The 26,828-nt window shown below is 52.9% G+C and overlaps 1 protein-coding gene across 2 annotated transcripts; it reads left to right on the forward strand.

Moving 5' to 3' along the window:
* Window positions 1-5,498: 5,498 nt before the first annotated feature.
* Window positions 5,499-26,271, forward strand: Rab8a (RAB8A, member RAS oncogene family). 2 transcript variants are annotated; one of them, XM_037211796.1, is made up of 9 exons: window positions 5,499-5,658; window positions 13,680-13,740; window positions 16,232-16,292; window positions 16,862-16,969; window positions 19,305-19,382; window positions 21,054-21,143; window positions 21,565-21,630; window positions 23,112-23,162; window positions 25,098-26,271. In XM_037211796.1, exons 1-9 carry the CDS (start codon window positions 5,535-5,537, stop codon window positions 25,188-25,190), a joined length of 732 nt encoding a protein of 243 aa, XP_037067691.1. In that variant the 5' UTR covers window positions 5,499-5,534; the 3' UTR covers window positions 25,191-26,271. The 2 variants fall into 2 exon arrangements, with proteins under 2 accessions (XP_037067691.1, XP_028749341.1); XM_028893508.2 differs by lacking the exon at window positions 16,862-16,969 and having other exon boundaries at window positions 5,500-5,658.
* The last annotated feature ends 557 nt before the right edge of the window (window positions 26,272-26,828 follow it).

Below are 26,828 nucleotides of genomic sequence, written 5' to 3' on the forward strand. Positions count from 1 at the left end.
AGTGAGAACCTAGTGTAGTGCTACAGGCTAGCCTAGGCTAGAGTGAGACCCTGGTGTAGTGCTACAGGCTAGCCTAGGCTAGAGTGAGAACCTGGCTCCAAAAGTCAGGTGAGGTGGTGCTCACCTTTAGTCCCCGCACTCAGGAGGCAGAGGCAGGCGGATCTCGGTGAGTTCCGGGCCAGCCTGGGCTATTTGAGACCCTGTCTCAAGAGAGAGAAATGAAGGCTTTCAAAACATTAGCACAAAATGCAAACCATTTTCCTAACCAAATACAGTCCAGAGCTTCCCTATTCGGTGTGGACCATGAGTTCAGATGGTACAGATGTCTTTAAATAGCACAACCCTCCCCTGAGCGCCATACTATCATCGTAAAATCAAAGTCCTTACTTTACACAGGTCTCTTCTCCTTCCTCATCCCACTGGGTTGGAGTCTAAACTCCGGATGGTTTTAGTCACTTTTGTGCCTCAGCACTTAAATAAGTGTTCAGCTTTGCTTGCCACCACAATGGGAGAATTGGAGCCAGTGAGGGTAATCTCCAGTGTGACTGTAACTGAAAAATTTCCCAGCATCTCTGGTGTTGACTTAGGATATAGTCAGGTTTGGCAAGTTTTGAGACTCTAAGAAGGCTAAACTAACAACAAAAAGGGCCCAGTGTTTGCTGACTTGTCCCAGCCTTGAGGAGAGAAGAGAGTGAGGTTAGAACCAGATTGTGTGGGATGGAGCAAGGCAAGGGTGGATATTAGGTAACCATTAAGAATGAGCCCATCAGAGTGGATTCTAACGTGGACAGGGAGGGGTAAGATGAGGTGACTATGGTAATGGAAAAGGATTTGAACCTCTTTAAGAACCAGAATGTGGGATAGGGGGATGACTCAACCAGTAATGTGCTTGCTGAGTAAGCCTGAGAACCTGAGTTCAATCTTTAGCACTCATGTGAAAAAGCCAGGCATGGAGGTCTGCACCTCTGAGCCTAGCACTGAGGAGATGGAGACGGGAGGCTCTCTGGCCAGGAAGTTGAGCCAAATTGGCAAGCTTTAGGTTCAGTGAGATCCTGTCTCAAACAATATGGTGGAGAATGATTAAGGAAGGCACATGACAAAGTCAACCTCTGGCCCACACACATAGCCATACACACTGATACACACAGCAGATATACACAAAGAATCAGGATGTGAGAGAGATTTTTAAAAGTTTCAAAAATTATTTCAGTTTCACCCACAAGGTAATTTAGAACAAGCTAGTCTGGATAATGACCAGAAAGCAATTAAATATGGGCAATGGATGAGTAATTTATTTTTTTAACACTATTTACTCATTTATTTTGTGTGTGTATGGGTCTGTGTATGTGGTACATGCCATAGCATGTTTATAGAGGTCTGAAGACAGCTTGCAGAAATTGAGTCTCTTCTTCCACCACTTGGATGTTTACTAAAAATACAGACTGATGGTCATTGTGAGTATATGCAGACTTCTGTCAGACTCTTCATAAACACACTCTGAACAGAAGAAAAGATGTAAACAGAAATGACTGCCAAGACAGCACGATTTCAGACATAATCCCCTTACAGTTTGCTATTACTGACAATTCCGTCAGCACTCACAGAAGTAGACACCACAGGCCTAAGGACAGACTATAACCACAAGACATCCTTTTGTCTTTTCTATATTTCAGCTATGAATGTCAGCTCCCACAGCCCAACTTGTTCTTAACAGGTAGAATTTTTATGTCCATTCAATCATTCTTACCCCTTTCTGGGCCAAGTCCTCTACACACAGGAAACTGTCACTAGGTTCTTCATGTCATGCGTCCACATGTGACTCCCAATCTTCATATGCTTTACGATATATGGAGTGACTCGCAGCAGAGCCACATGCATAGATGAGGAAGTCTGAATGGAGGAGATGACATCCTCAGGCATCTTCTGCTTCAAATCCTCCTGGTTCAGCTTCCAGAACATCAAGGCTTTACCTCCACAGCTTACAGGCGCTGCACCCTTCTCTGCCTTCCACACTGGCCACCTTGAACCCCCACCACATAGAGCTTAAGAATCTAATCCAAGTTGTCACATTTGGTGGCAAACACCATTACCCACAAAACTATCTCACTGGCCCCTGGATGAGGAATTTAGAATTATCACCATGGAGATATTAGAAGCTACGGGAAAAATCATCCAGAAAATGACAGTCAGATGGAAAGAATTTGCAGAACACCAATATTGAAATACAAACAGGAATCTACAGATTCTGCAGTGCTTAGTGAAGAGGAGGTAGAAATGACAAGAGAGAGAGGCAACTGCCATGAAGAGAGTACCAAGAAAAAAGAATTTGCGGAGGTAGTCAAGAGAAGTAACTGCTACAGAGGCTGAGGCCTAGAAAGTGGGCATCAGTTCTGATGGAAACTTCCCAAGCAGAGGTGGATGAAAACAATAAGCTGAATGAGAAGGGAGAAGAGGCAGACAGAGGCCAGCTTTCTACATGTCCTTAGGTGAATCACTGCCTTTCTAATGCTCCAGAGTAACTTAAAAGCAGACTACCTCTGAGGAACAGGAAACCATAGATCAAATTCTTGCCATTATTCCATGGTGATCTGACTCAGAAACCAATTTCTAGCCTGGGAATGAGGGTCAGCATCAAAGCACTTGCCTGGCATGCACAAGGCCTCCTTGTTTTTATAGGTGCGTCCCAGGGGCACCTACTCGGGTTTCCAGGCTCTTATATACCAGGACAAAGGATTGTACCGGGGACATAAAACTAGACAGTTTAGAAAGAAAGAGATAGTGCTTCTGAGAATGAGAATGGGCTTGTGAGCAGAGAACAGGCATCTCCTCAAAAGCACTGGCCTACAAGACTCATGACCTGCCTCTCCCATTTGTGTATATGGTAGCCTTTTTCTGCATATGGTTGTTACAGACAGTCCAGGTAGAAAAGAGCTTCCAATCCTCTGCCAACTGGCTTTTTGTTATGTCATCCCATTGAGGTGTGTGTGTCTATGTGTATGAGAAGGTCAAAGGACAACCCCAGTTGTCTATGCTTGACTTTCACCTTGTTTGAGACAGGGTTTTTGTTTTGTTTTGTACACTGCTGACATGCTTACCTTTGAGCTTCCAGAGATTCTGTCTTCCATTTGAACTTATGAGTATTAGAATTACAGATGAAGCCGGTGGTGGTGATGGCAGTGCCGGTGGTGGTAATGGTGGTAGCGGCGGCGGGCAGCGGTGGGTGGCGGTGCACACCTTTAATCCCAGCACTCCGGAGGCAGAGGCAGGCAGATCTCTGTGAGTTCGAGGCCAGCCTGGGCAACAGAGTGAGTTCCAGGACACGCTTCAAAGCTACACAGAGAAACCCTGTCTTAAGAAATTGAAAAAAAAAAAAATTACAGATGAGTTTTACCACACTCAACTTTTTATGTAGGTTCTGGGGATTCAAACTCAGTCCTCACCTTACATTGTGAAAGGTTTTCGATTTGAGCTTCCAGGGGGATACTGGGACAGATTATCCTTTCAGGAAAAATATTAGGAGAGTTATTAACACCTGGACAGACAAGCAGTAGCAGGGCAGCAGTTCTAAGGTTTCAGATCCTGTGGCCATAGGCAGGCAGGCAGGCAGACGGCATGGTAGGACCTCAGAATTCAGGTCAATGTGGCAGAGCAGGGTGGTCGGTCTTACAGGTTTTATAGGGAGTGGTTCCCTGCCATGTGGCCGAGTAGTCTACAGGAAGAGCTTGCAGTCCGGCTGTCTGATTCCCAGCTGGCAGGATGCAGGGGAAGTGGGAAGGGGCCCATTTAATTAATGTTGTTCCTCTGAGGAGACAGCATCAGATAACTTGGTGAGTTAGCCTAGAGCCTACCTGCATCATCAGTTATGCGGGGGAAGACATGCTTGACCTAAGCTGGCCTGTGATCTAAGACCGGGCCAGTGTTTTTTCACACACTGAGCCATCTCCTCAGCCCTCATATAAGAATACACATGTCATCTTTTAACCGCGTTTATTTACTCGGCATCTGTCTGCCTGTGAAGGCAAGAGCACAACTTGTAGAAGCTGGTTCTCTTCTTCCACCACGTTGTCAGGCTTGGCATCTTAACCACGGGGCCATCTTGTGGGCCCCTAGTGTTAATCGTGATGCTGCTCTCCACAGATTTTTATCTTTTGGGGAGAAGAGGGAGGGTGGCACAGGACCTACGTATGTGCAGAGGTCAGAGGACAACTTACACAAGTTGGTTCTCTCGTTCCATGCCAGGATCTGAACTAAGATCCTCAGGCTTGCTAACAAGTGCCTTTGGTGGAGGAGCTACGTTGTCAGCTCCTCATCCGTTAATCTTTTTTGTTTGTTTGTTTGTTTGTTTTGGTTTTTCGAGACAGGGTTTCTCTGTGTAGCTTTGGTCCTTTCCTGGATCTCGCTCTGTAGCCCAGGCTGGCCTCGAACTCACAGAGATCCGCCTGCCTCTGCCTCCCGAGTGCTGGGATTAAAGGCGTGCGCCGCCGCCCGGCCTCATCCGTTAATCTTAACGTGGCGCTTTTCTTTTCTTTTCTTTTCTATGGTCACTGCTCTCCCGTCATACCGCGTTGTTCCATCTCAACAGTTCTTTTTTAAAGCACATGTTAAAAACCGAAGGGAAAAAGTGCCACTCGCAGGCCTGGGAAAGTCACTTCGCCCACAGCGTCAGTGTACTTAGCATAAAGTGAGAAGAGACGACTGAGCTCCCCCGGCGGGTGTGGGGTGAGGGATCCGGCATTTTTCTAAGTGTGTAAAGCAGCTGCAGGCACAGGACAAACGCTGCCATGACTAGGACCGGCCACCGTCCCGTCAACCCCCGCCCGCGCTGAGGCCTCTGGGATCGCGCCTCGGGGCCTCGCTCGTGGCGGCCTCGCCCCGAGTGTGTCCCGTGGTGGGTGAGCGCCAAGGCTGGGGAGCGAGCCCGGAGCCCACCCGAAGCAGCGCCACTTCACCTCCGCGGAGGGTAACACAGCCACCCGCTGCTTCCCGCGCTCCGCCTCGGCGCCGACTGCGCCTGCGCGGGCGCTGAAGGCGGGAAGCCGGGCGTCCTCCGCGCGCGTGCGCCCTCTGCTGGAGCCAACCGTCTTCCCAGCACGCATGCGCATCCTCACCCAGCCCGCCCCTCCCGCTGCCTCAGCAGCGAGCGCGCGGAATCGTTGGGGGGTCCCTCCCGTCGGGGGCGGGGCGAGGCCACTGAAGGGTTGGGGGGGTGAGAAGGCGGGGCCAGGATGTAGCCACACCCACCGCTGGTCATTTGAAGCCCTTACCCTCGCCTCTCCACCACTAGCCAATCACAAACCTCCCTACCCCAAGGGTCAGCCAATGAGCTGTGCGGCCCGGCTGCTTCCGGCTCTGCGCCGGATTCGCCTCTTTCCCTTGGGCTCCCTGCGACGGGCGGGGCTCGGGAGGGCGGGCGTCTGCTTCGGTGACGCGCGGCGGGCCGAGGGCCAATAGGGGGCGGGATCTGCGATGACAGACGGGTCTAGCGACCAGTGGCGAGGCGCTGGCCGTACTTCCCGTCGGGGAGAGAGTGTAATATGGCGAAGACCTACGATTACCTGTTCAAGCTGCTGCTGATCGGGGACTCGGGGGTGGGGAAGACCTGTGTCCTGTTCCGCTTCTCCGAGGACGCCTTCAACTCCACGTTCATCTCCACCATAGGTAGCGGGGCCTTGGGGCGGCCGGGGGCCCGGGTTGGGCGCGCCCCTGCGGGGCTGGGCTGAGGGATCGGCTCAGGATCCACCCGAGCCGAGGATCCGGGAGGGTCGCGGGGCCTGACGGGGACCCGCGGTGGCCTCCAGCTCCCCGAGGGGAGCCCCGGCTGTGGCGGGACGAGGTGCAGACGGGAACACGCAGGCTGCTGCTGTCCGAGGGAGAGCCTACCCTGGGCTGGGGTCCTGGCGCCTGTCAGCTCTCTCTGCGTCTTGGCAGCAGCCCTGGGGACTGTTCTTTGCGGGGGAGATCCCCGTCGTGTAGAAGTAGAAACCGAGGCACGGAGGTGACGTCTGACCTCGTGCATCATCATCTATGTGGCAGGCTCGGCCTGGGCAGTGTCAAACACTGCCGTGTTCGCGTGTTGGGTGCTGTGTCGCTGGAGGAGGAATTGGAAACTGAGGGAGGGAGTGGCGGGCACTGAAGGTCACAGTCGACAGGTGTCACGGACGAGATTTGAACCCAGGTGTGCCTGACCCCAGCATTCAAGGTCCGGCCGTCCCCGAGAGGTGTCGGCTTATACCCTCACAGGGCCAGCACCATCAATCCGCTTTTAAGTCAGGACTCCAAAGTCCTCCTGCCTTCTGCCTGACGAGTGGTGATAGCACCTGTCATCCCCGTGGGGATGTGAGGGGAAGAAAAGTTCCAATGAGAAACTAAGATCAGCCATGGCCACACGCAGCCTTGACTTCCCTGTCACAGGCTCAGGACACCACCTGTCACTTTCTGAACAGCTTTCCCCCAGGGCTATCCTCACGGTACAGCTGAATAGAATTGGCTTGTGATAGCCCACGTTCTGACGTCAGAAATGGCGCAGACCTTGCTCCTTGCCATGAATAGTCATGGCCCGAATTGAGAAGGCTGGACCTGGAGGTAATTCCTGTCAAACAGAGTGATCTGCGTCCTGTATGGCCCTGGAACGAGAGAATGGTCCCTAGGCCTGGTTTATCCAAGCCAAGCTGTTGTTCAGTCGTTGCAGCCCTGGGTTCGATCCCCAGCACCTGGAAACCAGATGTGCTAGTGAACACCTGTAATGATAGCACTAGGGAGGTGGAGGCAGGGGGGTCAGGAGTTCAAGGTCAGCCTTGGTTACTTAGACTGTTTAAGGCCAGTCTGAGCTACATGAGACTCTGCCTCAGAAAGAAAAGGAAAACTTAGGGAATGATTTCTGTGTAATGTCAACTAAGCTGTATTGTCGCCCTGACCAGACCGTTGTGTGTTAATGTCATCGAAGCCGTCCTTCCTGGTGGGCACTCTAAAACAGTCACGCATCAGGTGTCAAGTACGGAGAACTAGACAGAAAAATCATACCTGGAGTCCAGGTGCTGTTCGTCCTTGAACAAGCTCTAACCCTCTCTGATCTGAGTTGGTTTAGAGTAGATGTGGCACTGTCTGTCTTGGCTGGTGCCCTGGGTGGTTGAGGATTAGATCTATACGACGAGTGAAGAGGTCCATCTGGGGCAAAGAGAGGGTTTAGGCACCCCTGGGCACAGGTGCATCTGAAGCTTCTCCCCTTCCCCACCCAGATGTCCAGCCTTGGAGTCGCCCTTAGGTGAAGACCAAGCAGGAAATGACAGTAGCCGCCCACAGGCTCTGGCTTGCTTTCCGCACAGACCTCAGTTTCCCGGCCTCAGACACTTCCCAGTCACCACCAACGTATTCATTCAGGGTGGTTTTTGTTTGCTTTATAGTGTGTGTGTGTGTGTGTGTGTGTGTGTGTGTGTGTGTGCAGGAGGCTGGAGATTGTTCCTCAGCCTCTCTCCACCTTGTTTCTTTTATTAGTTTATTTATTTTTCTTTTACTGAGAGGGCACATGCATGCTGGTGCACATTGGGGATCAGAGGACAACTTGTGGGAGCTTGTTCTTCCCCTCCGCCGTGTAGGTCCTGGGGACTGATCTCAGGTGGCCAGGCCTGTGGCCCGGTACCTTTACCCACCAAACCGTCCTTGCTGGGTCTCTCATTGAACCTGGAGCTCACCAGGTGGCTGGGCTGGCCGGCCGGCCCCAGGACCCTTCTTCGTCCGTATCACCAGTGCTGGGAGTGTAAGCTCCTGCCACCATGCCCAGGTATTTTCACGTGGATGCCAGGGACCAAACGCAAGTCTTCATGCTTGTGTGGTAAGTGAGCACTTGGTGGACTGAGCCACATCCTAGCCTTTGTTTGTTTGTTTATAACAAGCTGGCCTAGAACTCGCTGTGTAAACCATGCTGTCCTGGATCTCATGGAAATCTGCCTGCCCCTGTCTCCCCAATGCTGGAATTACAGATATGAGCCTCCCTGCTCCGCGGGTTTTGTTACATTTATTTAGTGTGTGCGCACATATGCCCAAGTCAAGAGACAGCTTGTGGGAGTTAGTTTTTTTCTTCCACAGAGTGGGTCCCAGGACTCAGGTGTGTACCCCACCACCTCTGACAGTAGCCGCCCACAGGTGGTGCTAAGGGTGGAACTGAGATCTGTGTGCAGGCTAGGCAAGCCCTCTGCCGACTGAACCACAGCCCCAGCCCCCCCCCCATTTTAAAAAGGTTTTAGATAATATTTATTACTTTAATCGGGGTGTGTGTGTGTGTGTGTGTGTGTATAGCGCGCGTGTGTGCATGTAGACGTGTGTGCTGTGGCCAGTGTGTTGGGGTCAGTGTACAGGTCGTCAGGCTTGGTGGTGAGCTCCTTTACCCGGTGCTGAGCCCTCTTGTAGGCCAGTGATACGTATTTTACGTCTCACATGTGTTTGTTCAGTTTTTTTACTGGAGATGGAGCCCATGGCCTCACACAGGTCTACCACACATCTGACCACTGACCATCTCCATCTGGATGGTTTAAAACTCTTGGGCAGAAAACCAACTTAGTCCTTCAGAGTCTCTGGGAGACGGCCTGCCCCCCTCCAGTGAGGTGGGGTAACTCAGTCAGATCACCCAGCGAGGTGGAAGTAACACTTGAACCAGGATTCCTCCCTCCCCAAATCAGCATCGCATTCCCACAGACCTCTATCTTCTAGGAAAGTTCATCTCCTTGACCTTGAAGTTATAGCCTCATAAAGTTTACAGTTCCTAATTCAGTTCTTGTGTTAATAGAAACGAGGAGAGCTCTAGACTAAAGCAGGATTCATGGCCAGGGCTGGTTACACAGTGGCCCTGGACTTTTGTGTGTCACTGGGCATGTGTGACACATTGGGTAATGTCTCTGGGAGAGTCTGCCCCAGCCTCTTAGTCCTAAAATTATGCAGGAAGGTTCATCCTTACTGGCAGCCAGCTGTTCTCTATGTGTTCAGTGTTTTTCTGGATGCTGTGCCCCTGTGGTTCTCCAGAGCCGAATAAATTATTTGAGGTGTGAACCTGGCCCTGCAGCCCCCCGAAACCAGTTCTCAAGCCAGGCTCAGAGCCCAGCCACTTCCTTGGGCTCATTCATTGTTTCAGCAGACACTGTAGCGGTGTTATCTCGCCATCTTTCTGTTGTTTGAGATGAGGCTTCAGGTAGCCCAGGCTGGCCTTGAAGTCCCTATGTAGCTGAGGATAACCTTAAACTCCTAATCCCCATATCCGTCTTCTGAGTTCTGGGATTGCTGGGATACACCAGCACACCCAGTTTTTTTAGGTGCTGGGGGTCGAGTCCAAGATACTAGGTAAGCAGTCTGCCAAGTGAGCCCCAGTCACAGCCTGATTTTTTTTTTGACCACATTTATGTATTTGTGTGGGGGTGTTGACTGCATAGTGCACATATGGAGGTCAGAGGACAGCTTGGCAGGAGTCAGTTCTCTCCTTCCATCGTGTGGGGTCCTGGGTCAAACGCAGGCTATGTGACAAGTGTCTTTACCCACTGAGCCATCTCACCAGCGGGGTGTGTGTGTGTGTGTGTGGAGAGAGATGGGGGGAGAGATTGCCCAGGCTGGCCTAATCTTAGGCTCAATCTTTCTTCCTACCTTAGCCTCCCAAGTAGCCTCAAACTTATTTGTAGCCAAGGCTGGCCTTGAACTCCTCACCTCCTTCTTCCACCTCCAAGCGCAGGGATGACAGGTCTGTGCCACCACCGGTTTATGTGGTGCTAAGGGTGGAACTGAGGCCTATGTGCAGGCTAGGCAAGCCCTCTGCCGACTGAACCCCAGCCCCAGCCCCATATTTTAAAAAGGTTTAAAATAACATTTATTAATTTGGTTGGTGTGTGTGTGTGTGTGCGCGCGCGCTATGGCCAATGTGTGGAGGTGAAAGGACAACTCGTAGGAGTTGGTTCTCCTCTTTCACCATGTGGATTCTAGGGATTGAACTCAAGTCATGGGCTTGTTGGCAAGCATCTTTAACTACTGCCATTTGCCAGTCTGGACAGTGGGTAGTCTGTGTCTCCTCTAGAGAGGACTAAAAATCTACAGAGGACTCAGGCATGGTGCTTGTAATCCCAGCACTAGGGAGGCTGAGGCAGGAGAATCACTGTGAGTTTCCAGGTCAGCTTGGGCTACAGGGTCTGTGGTGCTGTCCTCTGAGTGTAAGAGCCACCTCCTCCCTTCCTCCCTCCTCCCTCCCCCACCCCTCACCCCTGTCTCTCTCCCTCTCTGAGACAGGGTCTCTTTATGTAGCCCTGGCTAGTCTCAGATTCACACCTAGCTCTAGCCCTGATAACGTGACTGTTGACCTTCACTAAAGGTGGGATAGGGAGGCTCCGCAGACCTTTGCCTACAACATCTGCTGCTCCCTGCTGCATGGAGTCTCAGTGAGTACTAGAGTACATGGTGTGTAAGGTAAGAGTGGACTCCATCCACGTAGCGATGGAGGTCTGTCATGCACCTTTCAGTGACCTCCTTACCCATGCTCCTATAACCGAGTCCACATGGTTCACCCAGCCAGGCTTGGGTGGAATTGTTCCTTTGGTCTGTTATTAGACTTGGATAGAGGCCTGTTCATATCACCAGGAAAGTTCATGAAACAGTGAGGTCCTGTCTAAAAAAAATGTAGGCCAATGAGATGGCTCAGCAGGTAAAGGCCCTTGCAGCCAAGCCTGACAACCTGAGTTCAATTTCTGGGACCCAAATGATGGAAAGAGAAAGCTGTCTCCTGAAGTACATCCTCACCTCCCAAAACTATATATTTAAAAAAAAAAAAAAAAAAAAAAGGTGGGTGGTGGTGGCGCATGCCTTTAATCCCAACACTCGGGAGGCAGAGGCAGGCGGATCTCTGTGAGTTTGAGGCCAGCCTGGGCTACAGAGTGAGTTCCAGGAAAGGCGCAAAACTACACAGAGAAACCCTGTCTCGAAAAACCAAAAAAAAAAAAAAAATCTATGGAATATATTCAGAGTTCCTATGTAAGCAACATGTCATAGTATGAAAATAATTGGCATATCATCAGGCTTTGGTGTAGGTAGAGGGTCCTCAGCCATCTCTCTTGCATGCCACGGGATGGGTGTTTTGGTATGTCTAGTGTGGAGTGGTAATGGTGGAGGAAGGCCCCCACAAAGCCATTTTGAACAGCTTGAGCAGGAGAGGGGCACCAGGTGACCGTGGAAGCAAAGAACATTCCAGAAGAGAGAAGCACAAGTGCGAAAGCCCCTAGGATACTTAAGATGTGTAGGGTCCTGCCAGGGGACAGCATGGCCGCAGAGGGCCGGTGCCATAGTCACTGTTCTGTTGCTGGGAGGATGCACCATGGCCACAACAACTCTTACAAAGGGAAGCGTTTAATTGGGGCTGGCTTACAGCTTTAGAGGTTTTTTACCGTATTACCATCACGGCAGGGAACATGGCAGCATGCAGGCACTGGAGCAGTAGCTGAGAGCTACACCCTGATCCAGGCCGAGAGAGATAGGCTGGGCTTTTTGTTTTCTTTTTTGTTTGTTTTTTCTTTATTAAGAAATTTTCTACTCACTCCACATGCTATCCACAGACCCCCCTCCTCCTTCCTCCCACCCCCCAGCCCTCTTTCCCAAGCCACCCCACATCCCCCAAATCTAGGTCTCCCAGGGGGAGTCAGCAGAGCCCAGCACACTGAGCCTAGGCCGGTCCAAGCCCCTTCCCACTGCACCAAGGCTGTGCAAGGTGTCACACCACAGGCACCGGATTCCCAGAAGCCTGCCCATGCACCAGGGACAGATCCTGATCCCCCTGCCTGGGTGTCCCCCAAACAGTTCGAGCCAAACAACCGTCTTCCATGTCCAGAGGGACTAGTCCAGTCCTATGGGGGCTCCACAGCCACCAGTCCACAGTTCATGGGCTTCCACTAGTGTGGCCGGTCATCTCTGCATGTCCTCCCATCATGATCTCGACATCCCTCGCCTGCAGTATCTCTCCTCTCTCTCTTCAGTTGGATTCCTGGGGCTCATAGGCTGGGCTTTTAAAACCTCAAAGCCAACCCCCAGTGACACACCGTCTCCAAGGCCACTCCTCCTAATCCTTCTGATCCATTCAAACAGTTTCACTCTGTGAATGACCAAGCATTCAAATACATGAGCCTATGGGGGCCAGTGATGTGTGGGTTCCAGAAATCAAACCCAGTCTTGAGGCTTGGCAGCAAGTCTGTTTATCTGCTAAGCCATCTTGCCAGCCCTTAAATTTAAATTAAAAAAAAAAATAACTTTATCATAACTGACATCTCATTGATCCACCCATTTAAAGCATACAGCTCAGCACCTTTTGGCATGCTTTGAGTTGCACATCCATCACCATAATAAATTTTACAATGTCTCCTTGTGCCAAAAAGAGAAACACCAGCACCCTCATGCCCCTCAGCCCTTTGTCTTCCCCACACTCTAGCCTGGCAGTCTCAGGCACAGTCCTCGCCTCTGGATTTGCTGCTCTGGCAGCCTAGTCGCTCCATATGTGGCCTTCCTATCTGGCTCCTCTCACTCAGCATTGTGTCTTTGAGGCTTCTCTACAGTGTATCTATCACGTGAGTCCTTCGTTCAGTTCAGTGACAGCGCAATCGCCCATAGAGGCGGTCTGTTGCTGGGCCCCCTGGAAGCTCTGGGGCCAAGGCCAGCTTCAGGTCATACTTACAGTTAGGGTTGTTTGGGGTTTGGTTGATCTTGAGACCTGATATAATATAGGCTGACCTCAAAGTCACTATGTAGGCAAAGGTAACCATGAACTCGTGATCCTCCTGCCTCCACCTCCTAGGTGTTGGTGTATCTGGCACGATCCACCACATTGCCGTCTGCCTTGCGGCTCTGGGTGGAACTGCAGGCCTTGTGAATGCTATGCAAGTGTTCTACCCCGAGCTACACCTGAAGCCCAAGGCTTGTAGTTTTGAAGGCTGGAGTGGGCAGAGCTGTAACGGTGGGCACCAGAGAGCTTCCAAGTCACTCTCAGCAGAGGGGAGTACAGAGGCAGAGAGCTGGCCCCATCAGGAAGGGGTCTTAGGAGACACTGGCGCAGGTAGCTAGTAGTCCGTCTGTACAGAAGCAGCCTGTGTATACCAGGTTTGGTGACAATAATCCCAACACTTAGGAAGTGGAGGCAGAAAAGTCAGGAGGTTAAGGCGAGCTATATAGTGAATTTGAGGCCAACCTGGGCTACATGAGATCCTGTCTCAAAAAATATAAATAAGTAAGAAAGTGTACCTGTGCAGTGGCTAGGGAGAGAGGGTGTGGCCTGTCTGCAGTGCAGTGCACTGTGGGTGGCAGATCAGCTGCTGGATGCTCTGTGCAGGACCTGGTCTGTAGAAGGCATTAGGATGCCCACTGTGAGGCTGGGCAAGGGTGGTGGGAGGGCGGGGCTAGCGTGAGGTGCCCTCCAGCCCCTTCCAGTGGTCTTGCCCACCTCCCACCACCTGTCAGCTTCCTTCCAGCTCCCTTAGCCCCTACAGTCTCAGGCTCTGCTTCTAGCAGGGGAGGATACTTCCAAAAGCTTCCAGTCTTATTGGGGTACAGAGAACCCTGAGGACCCAGCCCCCAGCTGCTGCTCCATGAGCCGCAGCCCCTGTCACCAGCCTAGGCTGGCAGCTCAGGAGGTGACCTGACCTTAATAACACCTTTTCTTCTTCCTTTTCTTTCAGGAATTGATTTTAAAATTAGGACCATAGAGCTTGATGGCAAGAGGATTAAACTGCAGATATGGTGAGTTCTGTTGCCTTGTGCGGCCCTGCACCTTGGCCTGAGCAGAGCCATTGGTGCCCCCTCCCCACATACAGACAGTCTCTCTGTGCAGCCCTGGCTCTCCTGGAACTCACTCTGTAGACCAGGCTGGCCTCAAACTCAGAGAGATCTGCCTGCCTCTGCCTTTCAAGTGCTGGGATTAAAGGCATGTGCACATCTAGCTCCAAAGGTGACTTTGAATTCCTGATCCTCCTGCCTCCCCTTCCTGAGTGCTGAGATGACAGGTGTGTGTCACAGCTCCTGGTTTTTACACTGATGGGGATGAACCCAGAACCCCGTACATGCTAGACACATACTCTACCAAATGAACAAAATTCCTTGGTACCAGGCCCTGGCACACAGTCCTTTTCCTCAGAAGGTTCTCGAGTTTCATACCCAACCCAGGCAGCCATGCTTTGCTGGCCACTGGAGCCTAACGGTTGTGTTAAGGGCATAACCTGGGGGAAGAATTACCTGTCCAGTGAGTTCAGTATCCCAGGGTGCACAGGGTTATGTTGAACCTGGAGGGAGCCCACCATGGTTCCCAGGAGGTAGGTAGCAGAGACAGGGAAACTACTTCCGGAAGCTTTCAAATGTGGGAATGGAGGGGATCCTGAAGGCCCAATGCTCAACAGGTAGGCCAGAAGCCATGGCTCCTGTCACCATGCCAGTCTGGTGGCTCTGTCCGCCCAAGGATCTTGGGGAGTAGGCAGAGGTGGTAGCACAAGACACCTGGGCTACAACTTCCTCTTTCTCTTTTGTGGTGACAGGGTCCCACCGTGCAGCCCAAGCTGGCCTGGAACTTGAGTCTTTAGCCTTGGGCTCCCAGGTCCTGGGATGACAAGTGTGTGCCACCGCACCCAGCTGGGAGTTCCCTTCTGAGCCCACAGCCTCACCCCAAATTTTAAAGGCCTCATACCACTTCCTGTTTTCTCCCCTGAGGAAAGAGCCCAGGCCTCACTTCCTCGTGTGTGGACCTGAAACCCACAAACAACCCTAAGCTAAGGCCAGGCCCGGAGGCCATGAGTGTTCACACTCCTCAGCCTGAAGGAGGCTTCCCCACCAGAGTCAGTTAGGGAAGTGTGAGCATCTAGGTCCCCATCACTGGTGTGGACCTGGGGGTGGTCCAGCATCCTGGGAGGCTGAATCCAGCCAGCCTTGGGCAAACAGACCCAAGTCACTTCAAAGAGCATGCCCCAGTGGGACATCTGTCATCCCAACCCTCATGGGGCAACGCAAGGGTCACAGCAAGTTCTAGGACAGTTTGGACTGCACAGTGAGAAGCTGTCAGAACCAAACAGAAGGGTGTGGTCACCCACCAGCCAGGCACCCCTGGGTGGGAACAGAGAGCCTAGGTGCCCCTCCCCCAGGACGCGCTCAGTCCTCTTTAATCTCGGCATGAGCCATCGCCTGGCTTGCCAGTATCTCTGGGGGAGCCTCCTGGGTGCCCTTGTCCCTAGCCAGCCGTCAGTCCTAGCCACATGGTAAGTGGACCCATAGGAGTTCTCCACTTCCAGCAGGGTGGCCATGAGGGAGCCTTTGTGCCCCAGTCCAAAGGGACACAGCCCAGCAAGCCAGGCCACCTGCCCTGGCTCCTCCCTTTCCACCTTGCCCTCAGCATTCTCAGCCAAGGGAGGGTCACTGGAAGGCTGGCCGGGGCTACAGTTAACATTCGTCACCATGTATGTCCCTGCAGGTGCCACCAACAGGTCATCTCAGAACTAAAAATAACATTAAAACAAGGGCTTCCAGGCCAGTGCAGAGCGTGGCCTTAGCACACACAGGGCACTGACTTCCACCCCCTGGGCCACAGTAAATAAGATCCAAAGCCAAGGGCCAGCGAGAGGGCTCAGCAGGTGAAGCAGGCGCTTGCTGCCCAGCCTGACGACCTGAGTTCGATCCCCAGGACCCACACTGTAGAAGGAAAGAACCAACTCCTACAAGTTACTCCATATGTGTACTGTGGCCCTCACAATCAGATAAGAAGACGTTAAAGGCAAGAGGTAGAACTCGGACTCAGCACTAGACCTTTTCATGTAATTCAGATATCCAGAGCCCTCGGGAGGAACCATGGACTCGGACAAAAAGGCATGTCCCTGACTAGATCACGGTTCCTCCCAGTCGTAGAGGTTGAAGACCTTATATGTATTAGGCAAACACTGTACCACCAGGCACACCCTGTCCCTTTTTTATTCTGTGACAGTGTCTCACTGTATCCCAGGCTGGCCTGGAACTCACAATCCTGCCTAAGCCTCCCCAAGTGCCGGCCGGCCGGCCGGGATCACTTACCTCATGTGCCAGCACTGGTCCAGGCATGGTCGCACCAACTCAGGCGCCCCTCCCTGGACACCACCTCCCTCATGAAGCCGGTGACAGAATGTGGGAACAGTGGTGACTGCTCCCTAAGCAGAGAGACGAGGGAACGATCCAGCCAGCCAGAGATGTCACTAATATCCTCCATCCTTCTTTCTAGGGACACAGCTGGCCAGGAGCGGTTTCGGACGATCACCACAGCCTACTACAGGGGTGCCATGGTACTGACTTGGTTGTTGTTCCTGTTGCGTTAGCAGTGGAAACAAGTGTCATTGGTGGCAGTACGAAGGCTTGCGTGTGATTGGCTTTTGCTGTGTTTCATCTTGTTGAGACAATCCCAAATGTAACCTGGGCTGGCCTGGGACTCAGAACTGCCTTAACTTCCCAAGTGCTGGGATGGCTTGTGTATGTGTTCTAAAAATGTGTGTGTGTGTGTGTGTGTGTGTGTGTGTGTGTGTGTGTGTGTGTGTGTTCATGAGGGTGCACGTGCATATGTGTACATGAGTGTGGAGGCCAGAGATCAGGTTCTCCTCCAGCATTGTTCCTTGAGTGCCTCTGGCTTGGAACTCGCCGAGGCGATGAACTCCAGGGATCAGCCTGCCTCCACCTCCCCAGTGCAGTGCAAGGCAGCACCCTGTGGGTTTAGGGACCAAACTCAGGCCTACGTGGTGAGCACTTCACGGACTTGAACCATTGCCTCAGCCCCTGTTTGGTTCGGTTTTCAGACAAACCTTTCTGTGCAGCCCAGGCTGGCCGAGAACTCACAGTTCTCCCACCTTGGCCTCCCTAGGCTGGGATATCTCCGGTGTATGCCGCCACACCTGGCCAAGCCTTCTGTCTTGTGGAGCCTGTGTTCCAACTCCTCGGGCAACTCAGGACCCAAACTGGCTTTAAAGAGGTCAGCGTGTCCTGACCGGCTCCCTGCCGCGTCATCTCCGTCATCTCCGTGTACCTCGCACACTCCCAGGCCTCAGACCCAGGGCAGGGTTCAAATGGTGGGAATATCCTTTGTTGAAGGGAAGGAGCCCCAGGAGGCGCATCCTTCGGGGGAGGACAAACCCGGGCCAGCCTCTCAGCACTGAGAAGGGCCGCGTCACTGTCCCGGAATTCCATAGAAAACCTTGAAGGCTGCATTTACTTGGATTATTGTTGTTCCGTCTTCCACCTGGGCCTGCAGCCAGAGGGCATGTCAGCAAGTTCACCCCACACACTTCCCCCATGGAGATGAGGGAGGCAGCAAGAAGGGTCTGCTTGTGTGAGACTGGCCTCAAGAGACAGAGGGGCAGGAGAGCCCCAGTCCCGCCCAGGACTCGGTGTCACACCCCCAGCGCTGTCACCTCTGAGAAAGTGGAATATGCCCCCGGGCTGCTGTGAAAACAAATGGCCGTCTGCCCAGAGTCCCATCTCCCTGTCACCTGTGCCCGCTGTAGCCCAGCCTGTCATTGAGGGGGGCCATAGCCCCAGTTCCTCCCAGCAGGCTGTCCACACCGTGAGGACAGTGTGTGTCGAAGTCCTTGTGCAGGCCTGATGCCTGAGAAATCATGGGGACACCTGAGGAGCCTGGGAGCAAAAGACGTGAATGGTGACATTAAATTCAGTATTTAGAGTGTCCAGGAAGTGCAGCCAGCATTGGAAACTCAATCCTATCGCCTGCAACCTTAGCACTCTCGTTAAAATTAATCCTGTTTTGCTCCTTGAGGGCACTCGGGTCTGGGGGTACCTCTGCCCACTGGACTTCTCAGGGCTAAGATAGTCACCCAGAGCCCCTCCCTGCCCCATCCCCACACCCTGTCCCAGATAGCGCCCTCGGTCTTAACCTGGTGTCTCCTTGGATCATGGCGGTGACCTGAGTACAGGTGTGGACATGAGCCCTGCTGTGCAGCCAGGACCCCGAGACTTGACAGACCAGCACCAAGATGGTGGCAGTGTCCTTCAGTGTTCTCTTGTTGAAGCACGTTCTTGCTGTTTAGCTCAGGCTGGCCTAGAACTTCTGATCCTTTCTCAGCCTCCTGAGTGCCGGGATGACAGGCCTGTGCTACCATTCTGGTTCACAAAGTGTCATCATGGAACCCAGGGCTTCATGCATTCTAGGTAATGCTCTCCCAACTGTTCCACATTCCCTGTTTTGAGACAGGGTGTCACTTGCAGCCTGGCTGCTCGGGAACTCACTATGTAGACTAGCTTGGTTTTGAACTCACAGGTGTCTACCTGATACTCCCTGCTCCTGAGTATTGGTATGAAAGGCATGTACCACCATGCCTGAGCCAGTTTTTCTCTTGGCACCGTCTCTGTACCTCAGACTGGTAAGCCTTTGCTTCTTCAGCTTCCTGGGTGCTGGAGTTACAGGCAATGACAGCTTGTCCAGAGGGCTCATGTTACTTTGTTTATTCTTGTTTCAGTGCTGGGAATGGAACCCAGGCCCTCACACATGCCTGCCATTGTGCTGTGCCCCTGCTGATTAACTCCTCTTCCTTGGCCTTAGAGATGGGATGCTGCAGTCTGCACAGGACTGTACCTAGTAGCCAGTGCCTGGGGGAGAGAAGCAAGCAGAGGCTGGAGCCAACGATGGGCCTTGAAGCCCAGAGTGTGTGTGTGGGGGGGGGGGGGGAGGAAGAGGATCCTACTATGTAGCCCAGGCTGGTTTCAAACTTACAGGAGTCCTCTTGCCTCAGCCTCCTGAGTGCTAGGAATTCAGGCATGAACCAGCACACAGGTGTCCCGGACTTCAGTCTTAATCAAAAAGATCTCATCTCCTTATGCCTCAGTTTCTCCTCCACAGGAGCAGTGAGGCAGTATGATCAGGCTGGCTGAGGCCGCTTTCTGGATCTCTTGGGACCTGTGGACCTTGTCAGGTGTCCCCTCACATTCATTAGGGAGCTGACTAGACCCCTCCAAGGGCAGGGCCTGAGTGCACACCCCAGCCCCGTTCCTGCCTGCCGTAAGCCTGGCACATAGTGGGTATGATGCCAGGCATCCTGAAGAGGCCCTGGCTGAATCTGGAAACCTTTGGGGAGTCCAGGTGCACATTTCTGCTGGCATAGGGAGCCAGCAAGGCTCGTAACAGAGGGTGTGGTAAGGTCTAGCTTGGGAGTCAGAAAGGTCACCGTGGAGGTGGGGAAGCTGACAGACTGGGGTGAGACAGTGGTCATCTCTGGCAGTGGCCATGCCCACTCCTGATGGGTGCACTGCCTGCCCCGTGGGGCCCTTCAAAGCCCATGTCTTTCCCCACCCAGGGTATCATGCTGGTCTACGACATCACCAATGAGAAGTCCTTCGACAACATCCGGAATTGGATTCGGAACATTGAAGAGGTGAGGGCACCTTTTTGCTTTCTCTCCCGAGGCTGTACCCCAGAGCAGGAACATGGGGGATAGGCAGAGAGTGGGGAATGGAACCAAGATGCCAGCCATCTGCCCCAAATCACCGTTGGCCCAGGACCCACACAGTAGTGTTTGCCTGATCTTGCAATCATTTCTGCTTTTGACTCTATAGAGAGAGAAGGTTCTAGAGCAGCTGAGACTTGTATTTGGACCGCATATTACAAACATTTTGAGCTGCAGAGTGTGAGCTTGTCCAAGCCCATGTTCAGGTCAGCAGCTAGTCGTAGAAAGAGATCCTGAACGTGAAGGTCAAGGAGGCAAGCAGCCAAACCTCCCCTCCCAAAGCTAACTTTGTCCTCTGACCAGTTAGTTGCCCAGGTGCTGCCACACCCCATACCCTCCCTGGCCAGCTCCACCTGATGACTAAGCAGGTGAAGCATTGGGTCTAGGGTGTCAAGAACTTTACCCGTCTATAAAGCCACAAAGGAGCACATGTCACTGTGGACCCAGGACTGGTGGACACCCAGGCCAGGCCGAGAGGCAGGCCCTTTGTTTATGAGTAATCGCTTTGGGCTTGTGTAGGTGCCAAGGCCTTGCCCTGGCTATAGAAGCAATCTTGGTCAAAAGAGGAGTCCTGAAACTGGCTTGGAACCCCTGTGTGGTCCTCTGGTGGAAGGAGATGTGGCAGAGTGGAGAAGTGTTTCCCTCACAGCAGAGCTGCTTCCAGATGTCTCCTCTGCAGGGGGGCCATTTCTAGGAGAGAAGGCAGAAGTTGTGGCTGTTCTAGGCACAGCCTTGTTTCTAAAACCTAGAGAGGAGAGAGTAAAGAGGTCTAAGTAGGCATTGGGGCTTCAGCTGGCAAGTTGCCCAATGGGTAAAGGCACTTGCCAGCAAGCCTGACCTCCTGAGTTCAAGGAGACAGCTGACTCCAAGTAGTCCTCCACATGGTGTGCTGCGTGTGCATGGTGTGTGCATGCAAGTGCACGTACACACGCTAACACAGAAGAGCAGGGAAGGCATGGGTGAGGTCTCTCAGGGTCCATTCTGGGAGCCCTGGCCCTGGAGCATGATGACTGTGGCCCATAGAAGTTTTTTTACAGTCAAGAAGGGTTTGACAACTGGGGACATGGGCTGTCAGCCCCTGAGTAGTCCCCCCCTGTAGATGTAAGCAACCGTCTTATTAAATAAGAAACACAGAACCAATGCAGAGAAGAAAGCCAAACAAAGGTCAGAGCTAAGAGCTAAAACCTAACCCTTTCTCCTGCGGTGGTCCTACCTCTCCGAACCAGAACCACTTCCTGTGTGTCTGTCTTTTTATAGTGTTTTTGTTCTGCCTTCTCATTGGTTGTAAACCCAACCACATAACCGCCTCGTCACAGCCTGTCTGTATAGACCTCCAGGTTTTCTATGGTTGGTATTGAGATTAAAGGCATGTGTATCCAATACTGGCTGTATCCCTGAACACACAGAGACTTACCTAGCTCTGCCTACCAAGTGCTGGGATTACAAGCGTACGCCACCACTGCCCTGCTTTCCTATGGCCTGCTAATAGCTCTAACCTCCGGGCAACTTTATTTATTAACATATAAATAACATTTGAATACAAGTAAAATATCACCATACCCCGCTGCTGCTTTGACCTGATCACCCTGTTCTCCTCAGCATGCCTCTGCAGATGTGGAGAAGATGATACTGGGAAATAAGTGTGACGTGAATGACAAGAGACAGGTGTCCAAGGAGCGGGGAGAAAAGGTGGGTGCCAGAGCCAGTCCCACCCCAGGGGGACCCACGGGCCTCTTCCTGGTCTCTTGAGCAGAGGATACCATGCCATGCTGGCTTGCTTGGGATGGAGGAGAGAGCCTGGTGAGGTGGTAATCCCGGGCAGGGCTGGAGGGCAGAGGCTGCTCATGGCCAGCAATGAGAACTTGGCAGTGAGCTCCAGTCATGTCACCAGAACCCACCAAGGCCAGGCACAGAAGGAGCAGCTGGTGCAGGCCACCCCACCTTCCTCTCCCTAGCTCCCTCCCCACTTGGTACAGCACCATCACACAGTGAAGGTGACAGCCTTAGCCTGGCCTGGCCTGTCACTACTTGAGCTTTGTGCCAACGCCAGCCCAGCACCCATTCCTTAGGGACACTGGGAGTTCACTGTGTTCATGTGTCCCTTCTACAGCTGGCACTCGACTATGGGATCAAGTTCATGGAGACCAGTGCGAAGGCCAACATCAATGTGGAGAATGTGAGTCCCAGGCTCCAGGGAGACACAGGCTTGTGGGATCAATGCTCAGGGGCTTTGGGGGCCTTTCTTTGGGAGATTCAGCTTGGAAGATCCAGTGGGGCTGGCCTCTGGCCCAGGGGCCCCAGTCCAGTGATGCCGATGGGGCCTCTGCAGCGCCCTCTGTTGGGCACTCAGGACACATGTCACTGGCTCTCAGCAGACGACCAAAACTGCAGCTCATATTCCAGCCGACCCAGTACATAGGCCCAGCTGCGTTCATCTCAGCCACACTGCTGATTCACAGCCCCAGTAGGGAGCCAGGTCCCACAGCTGTGCCCTGATCCTCATGCCATCTCCAAGGCAGTGCCAGCTTAGCCCCTGCCCCTAACCTCTCCCACACAGCCTAATGACACTCAAAAACAGATCTGCAGAACTACCTGTAATCAGCTCTCAGGAGGCTGAGACAGGAGGATTGCTGGGGCCAGCCTGGGCTACACAGCAAGACCATATCAAGAAACAAACAAGGGGCTGGAGAGATGGCTCAGTGGTTAAGAGCACTGGCTGTTCTTCCAGAGGACCTGAGTTCAATTCCCAGCAACCACATGGTGGTTTGCAACCATCTGTAATGAGATCTGGCGCCCTCTTCTGGCCTGCAGACATACATGCAGGCAGAACATTGTATACATAATAAATCTTTTTTTTAAAAAAAAGAAACAAACAAAAAACTAAATCATCTACATCACCCCACAAGGTACCCAGAGGACAGTGGCCAAGGCCCTTGCCCACCTTGCTGCCCCCCCGCCATAAACCACCCGGATGGGCCAACCCTCCCCAGCCTTTGCTGCGTTCCCTTTTCATGCTATCAGATTCTCCTTTCCCTGGCCAGGCCCACCACCCAAGGGCAACACCTCCACGCCCTCTTCCCTGGCACCACTTCCCAAGTCACCAGCCCTGCACAGAGATAGGAAATCCAGTCTGCCTCTGCATGTTCTCTCCATGAGGCAGTGGGCAAGCAGACTGACATTTGTAAGTGTTTTTCAAGAGAGAGGAGGGGCCAGGCTTGCTGGTGACACCTGTGCATCCTCAGGTGACATGTGTCAACCTGGTACTTTGGAAGTAGAGGCGGGAGAAACAGGAGTTTGAGGCCGACCTGGGCTAGGAGAGAACTTCTCTAAAATAAAAGGGTAGGGGTTAGCATGGGCAGACACAGCCAGGGGTAGCTACTCCAAGTCCTCCAGACCCCTGGGAACCAGTTAACTACTCGGGACCTTTGACTACTCCGTGTCAAGGACCAACTGAGTATAATGCCCACTCCTGCTCACAGGATTGTTGGTCTAGGGAAGGTGGCCACACAGCAGGCCTCTGTCCCCAAGGTGCTTACAGAGGGTGACAGATGTGGGCCTAATTGGGACCAGGAGAAAATGCTAGCTGGCACCTCTCCCTCACCTCCAGCCAGCCACATTCCACCACTAGAGGGCTCTGACAGCCTGCTCTTTCCACAGGCATTTTTCACTCTCGCCAGGGATATCAAAGCAAAAATGGACAAAAAATTGGTGAGTCCGGGTGCTTCCCAGGTCTCCACGTGGGGTTCTGTAGGATGCAACCATCCTTGACCAGGGCAGTACATCACTGCCCAGGTCTACCATCCTCGTGTGTGTGTGTGTGTGTGTGTGTGTGTGTGTGTGTGTGTGTGTGGTGTGTGTGTGTGTGTGTGTGTGTGTGTGTGTATCAGGTATCGTCTTCCTTCGATTCCTACCTTAGATTTTGAGACAGGGTCTCACTGAACGTTGAGCCATCTGGTTAGGTTGGGATTCTGGACGGCCTCAGGACCCTCCTGTCTCCCCAGCCCTGACACTGGGATTATAAGCACCACCATGCAAGCACTGACTTGTTTTGTTGTTGTTCCATGATTTTATTTCACTGCTTTTGTATGTGTTTGGTGTTCTGCCTGCCTGAATAGCCGCACACCATGTGCATGCTTAGTGCCCTCGGAGCCCAGAAGAGGGCATGAGCTCTTCTGGATCTGAAGTTACAGGCAGCTGTAAGCTGTACAACATGGGCGTGGAAATCAAACCCAGGTCCTCTGCAAAAGCAGCCAGGTCTTACCTGCTGAGCTGTCTCTCCAGCCCTGATACCTGGCTTTTGATGTGGGTGCTAGAGGTCAAACTCTTGCTGAGCAAAGAGAGCAAGGCTCTCCTGCCTGAGCTGAGTATGTCACTGAACCCTGGGACATGGGGGACACAATGTGTCCCTGCTTCAGGAGCCTCAGCTCCAGCCCCTGCCCTTCCCCAGACCCACCTGTGTGGTTAGAGGGCAGAGAGTGCTTGTCCTGAGGCACGCAACAGCTCAGGTGAAGTTCAGCCCGTCCTGCACGGCTCCTGCGGCGCTCATCCTGGGCTGTGAGTGGCCGCTGAGGCTCAAGGTATCTCCGCGGCATCTCCTCGATGCGTACGTCCAAACAGCAGCATTCCTGTAAACCAGTGCACCAGACAGGTGCAGCATACAGCTCCTGCGGCTTTGTGTGCCTGCTGTCTGTATGTTTGGTTGTGTGTTTTGTGTGTTTGTTTTTACTTCATCCTAACTTGGTCAGAATTGGCGTCCTGGGTGGGCAAGATAACTCGGTGTGTGGGAAGAAAGAGCTGACTCCTACAGGCTGTTCTCCTACCTGCACGTGCACATTTGTGTGTGTAAGAGCACACATGCATGCCCAAATAAATCAACGTATTTTTTAAGAGCTTTCTTTGTAAGAGGAAGATTAGAGTTTAGGTCCTATGTCTCTGGCAGCCCATGGACCTGGGCACCACTGGGGCACAGGGGGCAGAAACCTCTGAGCCCATACCTCCCAGGCCCTGAGGGACACTGTCTCCCTGCCCCTCGGCTGCCTCCATGATAGACATAGGGATGGTTAGCATAGATAGGTGGGTAGACAGATGGAAGGGGCAGGAATGAAGGGAGGGCAGAGGAGAGAACAAGATGGTTTGTACTGCTGGGGGATGTGGCTCATGGATGAGCCACTTGGAAGGACCAGTATCCAATAGGTCCTCAGTTCAATACCCGGAGGGAACAAGGAACAAAAAAGTGTGGAGAGAGGTGTGTGGGTGTTTGTGGGGAGGGGGAAGAAAGGGTGAAGGCCTGGGGATCCTGGAAAGCAGATGAAGACAGGTCTTGAGTTTATGGAAGGTTAATGAACTGTCAGGAGATAGTGGGATGGTTGGAAGAGGGTGGGTGACTGCAAGCGCTTGCGTGGATGGGATCAATGGCAGATGAGTGGGAAGGGTGATGGGTGGGCACTGGAGTTGTTAGTAGGGAATAGTTGAATGGTGGAATGGATGGGTGGGTGGGTGGATGGCTAACGGGTGATTGGATCTGGGGTGATGGATGCCGGAGTGGTTAGGTGGACAGTGGTGGGCAGACAGACTGGATGATTGGCAGGTTCTAAGTGGTGCTGACAGTCCACAGTAAGTAACACTGCACACTTGTGACTCCAGGAAGGGAACAGCCCGCAGGGAAGCAACCATGGGGTCAAGATCACAGTGGAGCAGCAGAAGAGGACCAGCTTCTTCCGGTGCAGCCTCCTGTGAGGAGAAGGCCGCCGCCGCCACCGCCCATTCTGAGCCTGGCTCAGCCCAGCTGACTGTGCCTGCCCCGGGCGAGCCCCCACCTCCCTCCGCTGCTCGGATATGGCCGCCCGGACACAATTGAGAAAATGATTATTTTAGTAACCGTCTGATCTTTTCCACCTTCAGAGATGGAACGAGTTAGAATTTTGCTGTTTTTCCTGTGTCATCCGCCAGTCGGGCCTATCCATCCCTTGTGTATTGCCACAGATGGAGAGAGGTTGGGGGGGGCATGGCAGCCACCACCTCCAGCCTCTGTCCCTGTCCCTCCACCACAGAAGTGAGGCCAGCGGTGGTGCCCAGCCTGCCTGACCCATACCCCGAGCACCGCCACAAGGGCCACTGCAGGCCAAGCCTGACACCTGCCTTCGCCTGTTCTCAGTTTTGGACAAGTGACAAAGAACCATGTCCCTGTCTTCTTACGTGTCAAACCAAAGGGAAGCACAAACTAAGGAAAATCCATGTAGAGGAGTTTGGAAGAAGTGGACGGCTCTCGTGGCCACAGCAAGATGGGAGTCTGTGGTCCAGCACTGTACCCACAGCAGGTGACCCCAGCATCACCACCACTCACCCACGACCACTGTCACTGGGCCACCTGCCTCAATGGCACCAAAACCGCTCCCTGCTCTTCGCATCCTCTGGCTGGCTCCAATGGGACGTTCCTTTTCTAGCTGAGATGATTTTTTATTTTTCCAGATTCCTAACACCATGAAATGATTCCGCCTTTGATTTTCTAGCAGCATACCCAGGCGATCAGGAACCAGCGTGGCTGCCCTGGTCCTACAGGGCACCTGGTCCCTGAGACCCAGACAGGCATTCCACGGCACAGTGCCACCCTGCAGTCTGGTGGGTTGTCGCTGTCTTCACCCAGTTGTGTTTTGACAGCTGTCCTCCCAGAGAGACTGGTTGGGACCAGATGTCCTGGCGGGGGGGTGTGGCCTGGGCGCCCTTCCTTCTCACTCTAGCCCCTCCCCAAGCTGCTGTCAGCCCAGCTGTCAGCATCAAATCTCCCTTTTTTGAAATTAAAACCGACGTACCAGCAATAGTCGCCCTCCCCGGAGTCTCTTCCGTTTCCTGTTTACACTGACCACGCACTCGAAAACAGATGAAAGTGCGTTTGAAAAGAAGCAGTTCTGCCCACCCAGTACCCACCAGGTCGCTGGGTCTGGTGGCAGCTTCAGTGGATGCCTTTTAGTAAAAGTGGCCTAGGGCCTGGAGAGATGGCCCAGCAGCTGAGCACTGAGCTCTCCCAAAGGATCCATCCAGCAGCCATCCTCAGCTAACGGTGGCCCTTCATGAGCCCCTCCCACATCCATGCTGGGAGTTTGGTTGGTGTGGTCCTGTGCAGGCCTTGTGAGTGCAGTCACCGCAGCTGTGAGTTACTTACTACCCTGTCTTGTCTGGCAAATATTATTTGATACAGACATCCTCCCCTCTGGCTTTCTTAAAAGTCCACCACCTCCTAAGTTCACAGAGAGCCAGACTTCAGCACATAGCCTTTCTAGCCACAAGCTCTAGCCAAACTATAGCACACATTCAGCTAAGATGAATCACTCTAAGAGAAGAAAAAAAAAAATCAGCTAATGAAGCCAGACATGATGG

This window comes from Peromyscus leucopus, chromosome 17 (assembly GCF_004664715.2).
Source record: "Peromyscus leucopus breed LL Stock chromosome 17, UCI_PerLeu_2.1, whole genome shotgun sequence".
In the NCBI taxonomy this organism is placed as follows: domain Eukaryota; kingdom Metazoa; phylum Chordata; class Mammalia; order Rodentia; family Cricetidae; genus Peromyscus; species Peromyscus leucopus.